The sequence below is a fragment of the Coregonus lavaretus genome (genome assembly GCF_964263955.1).
Source record: "Coregonus lavaretus genome assembly, chromosome: 9".
Taxonomy (NCBI): domain Eukaryota; kingdom Metazoa; phylum Chordata; class Actinopteri; order Salmoniformes; family Salmonidae; genus Coregonus; species Coregonus lavaretus.
The window spans coordinates 19592380-19603195 of NC_139996.1; the positions used below are offsets into that span (position 1 = coordinate 19592380).

Here is a 10816-nt window from a genome sequence, read left to right on the forward strand (position 1 = left end):
TGGACACTGTGTTAACAAACCTCCAAACGAGCTTCAATGCCATACAACACTCCTTCAGTAGCCTCCAACTGCTCTTAAACACTAGTAAAACTAAATGCATGCTCTTCAATCGAACGCTGCTGGCACCCGCCCACCCGACTAGAATCACTACTCTCGACAGTTCTGACCTAGAGTATGTGGACAACTACAAATACCTAGGTGTCTGGTTAGACTGTAAACTCTCCTTCCAGACTCTCCAATCCAAAGAATCTCCAATCCAAAGTTAAATCCAGAATCGGCTTCCTATTTCGCAACAAAGCCTCCTTCACTCATGCTGCCAAACATGCCCTCGTAAAACTAACTATCCTACCGATCGTTGACTTTGGCGATGTCATTTACAAAATAGCCTCCAACACTCTACTCAGCAAATTGGATGTAGTCTATCACAGTGCCATCCGTTTTGTCTCCAAAGCCCCATACACTACCCACCACTGTGACCTGTATGCTCTTGTTGGCTGGTCCTCATTACATGTTCGTCGTCAAACCCACTGGCTCCAGGCCATCTACAAATCCCTGCTAGGCAAATCCCTGCCTTATCTTAGCTCATTGGTCACCATAGCAACACCCACCCATAGTATGCGCTCCAGCAGGTATATCTCACTGGTCATCCCCAAAGCCAACACCTCCTTTGGCCGCCATTCCTTCCAGTTCTCTGCTGCCAATGACTGGAACGAATTGCAAAAATCTCTGAATCTGGAGACTCTTATCTCCCTCACTAACTTTAAGCATCAGTTGTCAGAGCACCTTACCGATCACTGCACCTGTACACAGCCCATCTGAAATTAGCCCAGCCAACTACCTCATCCCTATATTGTTATTTATTTTGCTCATTTGCACCCCAGTATCTCTATTTGCACATAATCTCTTGCACATCTATCATTCCAGTGTTAATACTAATTGTAATTATTTTGCACTATAGCCTATTTATTGCCTTACCTCCATAACTTGCTACATTTGCACACACTGTATATATATTTTCTGTAGTATTTTTTGACTTTATGTTTTGTTTTACCCCATATGTAACTCTGTGTTGTTGTTTTTAATCGCACTGCTTTGCTTTATCTTGGCCAGGTCGCAGTTGTAAATGAGAACTTGTTCTCAACTGGCTTACCTGGTTAAATAAAGGTGAAATAAAAATACAAATAGAGCATTTTGCAAAAAAAATTGTCTCTCTGAAATGGAACCATCAAGTGATAGACATGTATTTGTTTAAAATCTGTCATTGAACAACCCCATGCCATGATTAGATAGTGAAAAAACACAACAATCTCTTGCATAATTTATTTACTAAATTAAAGCTAATTTACCAACATTTCTGAAAATTGATATATAGCTTTTTGGAATTAAACTCTTCATGTGAGGATGTGGTCTTCATTGATCTTTGTTGTCAGGCATCCGGCTGGCCCCTACAATACCCTAAAATAAAAGGTAACATTCTGTACTGTCGCCTCATAAAACATTTGTTCTCAAATCCGAAATGCTGGAGTATTGAGCCAAATTAAAACGTTTTAGCTTCACTGTCCAAATAAATACGTTGGGGAGTGTAGGCCTATATTATATGTGTTGACTTATGCATGCATGGCTATTGACACCAGTGGCATATGATGCTCCCCCACAGCCCACACAACGCAAGGTTCCTCCGAGCTTTAGGGGGGCCCCAACTCCCCACAAAATAAGCTTCCCCCCAAATAGCATATGAGCCATGGCCCAATTTTTTTTTTTTTACAGGACATTCACTTTAAAACTGCAAAATCTCAGCCTCATGGCAAAATGTGTAGAATAGCAGGAAAGTAGCTTCAAAACTGCAATATTTTCTCTCAGCCTCCATGGCAAAATGTGTAGAATAGCATGATATTAAATATAAAACTGCACTTTTTTTCTCTGCCCCATGGCAAAATGTGTAGAATTGCTGGAAATTTGCTTTAAAACAGCAAGAGTTCCTCTTAGCAAGAATTGCAAGAAGTTATGTTTTCCTCAACAACAAAAAACATTATCCAAAGAAAAAAAGTAGGGGGCTGAGGGGGTGCATCCTACACCACTGCTTTCAATAGCAATGCATGCATAAGTTAACACATGTACTGAACAGAAATATAAACACAACATGCAGAAATGTCTACGATTTTACTAAGTTACAGATCATTTATTTCAGTCAATTGAAATAAATTCATTAGTCCCTAATCTATGGATTTCACATGACTGGGAATACAGATATGCATATGTTGGTCACAGATACACTACATATACAAAAGTATATGGACAACCCTTCAAATTAGTGGATTTGGCTATTTCAGCCACACCCGTTGTTGACAGGTGTATGAAATCGAGCACACAGCCATGCGATCTCCATAGACAAACATTGACAGCAGAATGGCCTTACTGAAGAGCTCAGTGACTTTCAACGTATTGCCGGGAACTGGAGGACACTGTCGTACACGTCGATCCTGACCATCCCAAACATGCTCAATGGGTGACATGTATGGTGAGTATGCAGGCCATGGAAGAACTGGGACATTTTCAGCTGCCAAGAATTGTGTACAGATCCTTGCAACATGGGGCTGTGCATTATCATGCTGAAACATGAGGTGATGACGGCAGATGAATGGTGCAACAATGGGCCTCAGGATCTCCTCACTGTATCCTGTGCATTCAAATTACCATTGATAAAATTAAATTGTCTTCGTTGTCTGTAGCTTATGCCTGCCCATAACATAACCCCACAGCCACTATGGGGCACTCTGTTCACAACATTGACATCAGATAACCGCTTTCCCACACAACGCCATACATGTGGCCTGCGGTTATGAGGCCGGTTAGACATACTGCCAAATTCTCTAAAATGATGTTGGAGGCGGCTTATGGTAGAAAAATTAACATAACATCTTCTGGCAACAGCTCTGGTCGACATTCCTGCAGTCAGCATGCCAATTGCACACTCCCTCAGAACTTGAGACATCTGTGGCATTGTGTTGTGTGACAAAACTGCACATTTTAGAGTGGCCTTTTATTGTTCCCAGCACAAGGTGCACCTGTGTAATGATCATGGTGTTTAATCAGCTTCTTGATATGTCACACCTGTCAGGTGGATGGATTATCTTGGCAAAGAAGAAATGCTCACTAACAGGGATGTAAATACATTTGTGCAAAATATTTGAGGGAAATAAGCTTTTTGTGCATATAGAACATTTCTGGGATCTTTTATTTCAGCTCATGAAACATGGGACCAACACTTTACATGTTGCGTTTATATTTTTGTTCAGTGTATTGTTTATCTTCTCAAATGGGACCAACACTTTACATGTTGCGTTAATATTTGTGTTTAGTGTCATTGTTTCTCTTCTCAAATGGGCCATGTTCATGATTCCATTTCTATGGTTGTCAACACGACAGGGGGCTGGCATAAGGAACTGCGGCGCACGTGTTTGAGCACGCAGCCAGTGCCATGGTTACTGAAAACGCACCTTGGGGCAGCTGGAGGTTGAGTGACTGCTGGTGTGAGAACGAGAAGGGATGAGTACCTCGCCCCCAGGATGTTTGTGTGTGTGTGTGTGTGTGTGTGTGTGTGTGTGTGTGTGTGTAAATGTGTGGCCGCGCGCGCTCCTTACGCACCCTCTACTTACGCACCCTCTCCTTGCACTCACGCACGCACACATACGCACAACGCCTACTTTTCCCGCATTTGCTTCACATTCACCTTTATGTGGTCAATGGGAATGAGGATGTTCACCGGCGCATAACAGACATAATACAATAAATTCTTATTTCAGTTTCTTCACTATATAAATGTTAACTCCAATAGAATAACATGAATTAGATACGGTCCAAATGTGCATTGCCATAGAAACGGGCTGTCGCGTAGGTCTACTAGACCGGGACTCGCAAAGGTCTTAATTATCAGACTTTGTGCTGGTGCATTTTACACGTGAGTTGGAGCTGTTCCGACCGTAGTCGCGCGTGCGCTGTGCGCTCTCGTACAAACGACTCGCAAAGTGGCAGTTCAGGAAACTAGACATCATTCTAAAGTGCAGCACTATCCAGAACACTCGCCGTGCAACATATTCCCAAAACCTTCTCTGCCTGCTGGTTTTGGAATAACAAACACTGTAAAGACGAAGAGGAATACCAACAGGAGACAAGTTATGGATGAAAGAATACCGCGTCTGCAGGACAGACAATTTATGGATCATGCCGATTTCTTAGGGTAATTTAATTATTTCATTTTTAGGACGGTATAGGGCTATGTCCATAAACGATTAGATGTACACCATTTTTACCTTTATACCTATGTAACTAACCTGCCCTTTTCATTTTGTCAGGGTGGAATACTCCTCACTCTACATGTGTAAATCGAAAAGAGGACTGAAGCGCGAAGATGGCAAGGTATGCGCGCGTTTTGTCTTGTTTGTAGCTAAAAAAAATGTCTGATAGGTAAAACATCCTTGTAGGAAAACTGTCTTGACTCTGTTGTACTTGTTGTAGATTTGATCTAATGTTATCATTCATTTCTGTGGTCCTAATCAAATGTATGTTATAATTCCCAGGACGCGTACAAGTTACCACACCGATTGATAGAGAAGAAGAGGAGAGACAGAATCAATGAGTGTATCGGACAGTTAAAGGATTTGTTACCGGAACATCTCAAACTGACGGCAAGCTTTTGCGATTAAGAAGTGATTTGTATAGCCTATTTATTGTTTTTTATTGTTTTGATGAATGATTGTTGAGTTAACTGATCTCGTGTTTTCCACTCAGACGCTCGGGCATTTGGAGAAAGCGGTTGTTCTTGAGTTAACTTTGAAGCATTTAAACGCTTTGACTGCAGTCACTGAGCAGCAGCACCAGAGGATTGTGGCTTTGCAGAATGGTAAGTTGTTGTTGCATAACCTCCAATGACTATTCAAAGATTCATGATAGGCTAGAGTCGATGAATTCTGTATTTTGGCTTCTTTGGGTTTGGATAGGCTATGCGTAAAAGTTATTGTAGCCATCAAATTTGATATTGTTGTGTTCTCCTAATTAGGTACAATTTAATTCAGACAATTAAGTTGTCGTTTCTAACTTTAAATGCATGTTTTCCAGGGGATCTATCGATGAAAATGCCCATTCGCGCTGATTTGGATGTGTTTCACTCAGGGTTCCAAGCGTGTGCCAAAGAGGTCCTGCAGTACCTAAACAAGTCGGAGAACTGGAATACATGCGAGCAGCGGTGCGCGCAACTCATCAGCCACTTACACAAAGTCTCAGCGCAGTTTCAGCCCGGTGCGCCACTACTCCATCCCCAGCTACCTGCCAGAGACGCGGTCGACCGCGATGGCCAAAAAGTGGACAGCCAAACCGGACATGACCGCGTATCGGTCATACAGAGGAGCCATGGAGAGCTTAACGAGAATGACACAGACACAGACAGTGGATACGGGGGTGAGGCGGAAAAGACTGATGGGAATAAAGGATGTGACCGGAGCAAAGTGCAGGGGCCCAAGGCAGTAAAGATAAAGCAGGAGTTCGGGGATGACCGCGCTGCCAAAAAACCAAAGATGAACTGGGCTGGAAACTGCACGACGAGCGCAGACGCGACCACCAGACCTGATCTGGTCTTTATGAATTCGTTGATGGGAATAACTGGTTTGGGACAGCAGACTCCCTTTTGCATGCCCTTTTACTTCATCAATCCCTCGGCGGCAGCGTCCTACATGCCTCTATTCGACAAAAGTAACCTAGAGAAGTTTGTGTACCCAGCTGCGGCAGCGGCGACGCTGTCATCCCAGTTCCACTGGTTATACCCCGGCCTCAACTCACATGCGTCCGCAGCTGCGGCCGCAGTAGCCGGTGTTTTTTCCGGCATATCAACAGAGAAGAGCTCTGGATTCGGTTCCGACTCCAAGGACTCTCCCTCCGACGACAGTGACATGTCAAACGTGGCGGAGCCGGGCTCATCTGATGAGAGGGAGGACAATCTTGAGAATGATGAAGATGATTATTATGATGATAAGGAATTAGGGGATGACTCCCCAGACAATGAAAATGACAGTACATAATAAAGATTACATTTCGAGATTATATTTTCTTTCTTGTAAAAACGGGCTAATTTATCTGTGTATATCTTAAATTGATGTGCATTCTGCATTTTAAGCCTATATTGTTTACGATTCTCCGACAGCTGTCTGTTTTTACCTTATTTTCGTAATTCGATAGTTTTTTATTGATGTAGGAGTTTCGAGACAAGTTTCACAGTTGAATTTCTCCTGTATCTTGGCCAAGCAGGGGGAAGTTGTGACAGTGTGTGCCTTTTGCACTTAATGCGAGAATAATCTGAATGAAAATCGACAATGATTGACACTAACAACCTGTACACATCTGTTATTACTAAAATCATAGGTTATATTGAGCTGGAGTTAACACAACCTTTAAAACTGCCAATATCAGTGCCAAAACATCAAGACAAACAATCTGCTTATAAGCAATATTTCCCTCTGATCCCCAATCAGCTAGTGACTTTGTATGTATGGTGTTGCAACTGACCTCCGCCAAGGTCAACATTGCAGGTTAACATTGCTGACTCTGACTGTACAGTATGACTAATGGTGATTGGTGTGGTTTGATCCATTTCCTTGTTTGTGCACTAAGTCAGCCTCTGTATAAAGTTATTGAGAAAGTTACTTAGGTACCTCAAACCGAGATGTCCACCCTGGATCATAGATAAGCACTAACTGGACAAATTACTTACTTCATATTATGTAACTCCCTCTCCATGCCAACACATTTGGATTTCTTTATTTAGTCTTTTGGAATTTAAAGTAACCCCATCAGATACATTTTGCTGACTGCTGATTTTTTGCATAATATTGAAAGGAAGCACTTCATTGGAAGATGCTGTTTTATGACAATTGACAATTATATCCCTGATTGGTTGGCATCTCTGCACACATAATGAGACACCCCGTGACCTGTCGGCTAAACCTCCAGCAAAATGATACTAGGCATGAACTTTGATATTGAATGTAACTACCTTTGTTTTTCTTAGCTCTGGAAGTTTCAGAGATAAAGTGCACTTGTTTCTGCCTTTGGAAAATCCCCTCTGTTCCTTCCCGACACTCACTTTCCAACTATTGTAGTCCATCACTGTATGTATTTTTTAAAATATATTTTTCTTGAAGAAAATCACTAAACTAGAGGGCAGAAACTTTACTCCAGACTGTATAGACTCTGTATGTGTTTGAAGAACAAGATACTAGGCTACTACAGATATTGAGGCTTTTTAGTGTTTTTGTGGAGAGCCCCTTTGAATAAACATTATAAGCCACTAATCATAGCTCATTTTGGGTTATGTGTCTTATTGTATTTATAAAGCTACATGAAACAACTTATACTCAGCCTCAGAATGAAGAATAATCTCTAGTATCACATTCTAACACATACACAAACTTACATACAGGTTAGGTGTATGTAGATGGAGGTAACTTTGGACCGGTGACCAAAAGTTCTGATAAATGTCCTTTTAAAATGTACAATCCTTTTTTTTTCTTGAGAGATTAATTCCTGCAATTGTGGCGTTTATCATGTTTGAGTTCCTTGTGTGAGTGACTAGAATTGATTTGCATATCCAATATTGTTTATTTTTAGCTTCTGTTCAGCCGGTCTTGCCTCAAATCTGCTATGTTTTCAACTGTCATTAAAAGTGGCGTGTGTGTAAATAGATTTGTGAATATACTATGGAATATATGTCCGATGTCAATGTTGTAGAATAAATCGATGTGTAACAACAACAAAAACATATTTAACTGAGCAACTGTTGCACATTTCATTAATGCTTTACACATATGTTGTTGTAAATTATTGCTGACAAGTTGTAAAATAAATATCAGACCAAAAACTATTCGGATGCCTCATTGTTGATTTATTTTTGCCACAAAACTGATTTTTTCCTTCATAGACATATCTATATCAAATTATTTAATTGATAGGAGGCATGCTATAGATCAGGGGTGTCAAACTTATTCCATGGAGGGCCTAGTGTCTGCAGGTTTTTGAAAACCCGCAGACTCTCAGCCCTCCGTGGAATGAGTTTGACACCTGTGCTAAAGATGATCACAAACTTTACAATGATTCTCTCCCTGTAGTTTACACGTTACTGTACAAAAAATTAGCTTACACTTCAAAGGCGTGAATTATCCCTTTAAGCTACTGACAAGGTCTCCCTACCTCTACATACATAGCTTTACGGTAGCCATACCACCATTTAGTTGACCATGTCCGTTATTGGACTTGTCGGCTCTGGGTGAGAAAAATCACCTACCGGTAAGTTAATTGGGTCTCCAATAACAAGTGGTGTGAAGAAGAAGTGATACTGTACACCCTGATACTGTAAGTCCTCAGGCTGATATGTACTGTTACTGTGGAATATAGGGGAGAGTGGGGTAAGTTTAGCCATTTTTTACATTCAGCATCACTCCATCAAGGTAAATATAGTATTCGTTCTAACAAAGATATCTACATAAATTTCAGATTGTGTATCCCTGGAAATAATCAGAATTCATGTAAACATGAGTTTTGAAAACATAGATTGTCAAATGGGGTAGGTTGAGCCGCAGGACAGGGTAAGTTAAGCCGCCTACACATTTCTGTACTGATTGAAACATTACCACTACCTTTGTCTATCATGTCTATCTTTATTTCCCAAACACAATTCAACACAATCACTTTTTTGTATTTTATTCATTTTAAGCATATTTTAATACAGGCTTAATACCTAACAAACACTTTGTAGTTTTTTAAACACTTTTAACATAGGCTAGGCCCTGTTGTTACCTCAGCGAAAATGCCTTGGGAAGAAAACACTTCAATTTGCTCAACCATTGGCGCAACTTACCCCATGGCCATTGGCTCATCTTACCCAAAGGGAAACATTTTGACTACATTAGCCCACACAGCTACAAGGATGCACTTTCATGCTAGGTTTTGGACCTCATATTGAAACTTATAGAGACCACAACTGATGTATAGAACAATCTTTAAATGATCTACACTGCTCAAAAAAATAAAGGGAACACTAAAATAACACATCCTAGATCTGTATGAATTAAATAATCTTATTAAATAGTTTTTTCTTTACATAGTTGAATGTGCTGACAACAAAATCACACAAAAAGTATCAATGGAAATCAAATTTATCAACCCATGGAGGTCTGGATTTGGAGTCACCCTCAAAATTAAAGTGGAAAACCACACTACAGGCTGATCCAACTTTGATGTAATGTCCTTAAAACAAGTCAAAATGAGGCTCAGTAGTGTGTGTGGCCTCCACGTGCCTGTATGACCTCCCTACAACACCTGGGCATGCTCCTGATGAGGTGGCGGATGGTCTCCTGAGGGATCTCCTCCCAGACCTGGACTAAAGCAAATCCGCCAAACTCCTGGACAGTCTGTGGTGCAACGTGGCGTTGGTGGATGGAGCGAGACATGATGTCCCAGATGTGCTCAATTGGATTCAGGTCTGGGGAACGGGCGGGCCAGTCCATAGCATCAATGCCTTCCTCTTGCAGGAACTGCTGACACACTCCAGCCACATGAGGTTTAGCATTGTCTTGCATTAGGAGGAACCCAGGGCCAACCGCACCAGCATATGGTCTCACAAGGGGTCTGAGGATCTCATCTCGGTACCTAATGGCAGTCAGGCTACCTCTGGCGAGCACATGGAGGGCTGTGCGGCCCCCTAAAGAAATGCCACCCCACACCATGACTGACCCACCGCCAAACCGGTCATGCTGGAGGATGTTGCAGGCAGTAGAACGTTCTCCACGGCGTCTCCAGACTCTGTCACGTCTGTCACGTGCTCAGTGTGAACCTGCTTTCATCTGTGAAGAGCACAGGGCACCAGTGGCGAATTTGCCAATCTTGGTGTTCTCTGGCAAATGCCAAACGTCCCGCACGGTGTTGGGCTGTAAGCACAACCCCCACCTGTGGACGTTGGGCCCTCATACCACCCTCATGGAGTCTGTTTCTGACCGTTTGAGCAGACACATGCACATTTGTGGCCTGCTGGAGGTCATTTTGCAGGGCTCTGGCAGTGCTCCTCCTGCTCCTCCTTGCACAAAGGCAGAGGTAGCAGTCCTGCTGCTGGGTTGTTGCCCTCCTACGCCCTCCTCCACGTCTCCTGATGTACTGTCTCCTGGTAGGGCCTCCATGCTCTGGACACTACGCTGACAGACACAGCTTACCTTCTTGCCACAGCTCGCATTGATGTGCCATCCTGGATGAGCTGCACTACCTGAGCCACTTGTGTGGGTTGTAGACTCCGTCTCATGCTACCACTAGAGTGAAAGCACCGCCAGCATTCAAAAGTGACCAAAACATCAGCCAGGAAGCATAGGAACTGAGAAGTGGTCTGTGGTCACCACCTGCAAAACCAGTCCTTTATTGGGGGTGTCTTGCTAATTGCCTATAATTTCCACCTGTTGTCTATTCCATTTGCACAACAGCATGTGCAATTTATTGTCAATCAGTGTTGCTTCCTAAGTGGACAGTTTGATTTCACAGAAGTGTGATTGACTTGGAGTTACATTGTGTTGTTTAAGTGTTCCCTTGATTTTTTTGAGCAGTGTACTTTGGTTTAGATACAAGCATCATGAAACCTCTAGCACAATACATTCATTTGACTTGGTGAAAATCTGTTTTTTAGACCTAACTTGCTTACCACTTATTCCATGTGGTTTCTTCCTTCACAGACTTCATAAAATGATAACCGCTTCCTAAATATTTGGTCACATGTTTTTTTTTGTTGTTG

At 42.2% G+C, this 10816-nt stretch overlaps 1 protein-coding gene across 2 annotated transcripts; it reads left to right on the forward strand.

Annotated features, from left to right (window-relative positions):
- The first annotated feature begins 4056 nt into the window (after nt 1-4056).
- LOC311134563 (class E basic helix-loop-helix protein 41-like) lies at nt 4057-7909 on the forward strand. Of its 2 annotated transcripts, none has more exons than XM_084168268.1 (5): nt 4057-4237; nt 4353-4416; nt 4578-4685; nt 4789-4900; nt 5116-7909. In XM_084168268.1, exons 1-5 carry the CDS (start codon nt 4176-4178, stop codon nt 6069-6071), a joined length of 1302 nt encoding a protein of 433 aa, XP_084024394.1. In that variant the 5' UTR covers nt 4057-4175; the 3' UTR covers nt 6072-7909. The 2 variants fall into 2 exon arrangements, with proteins under 2 accessions (XP_084024394.1, XP_084024395.1); XM_084168269.1 differs by having other exon boundaries at nt 5170-7909.
- The last annotated feature ends 2907 nt before the right edge of the window (nt 7910-10816 follow it).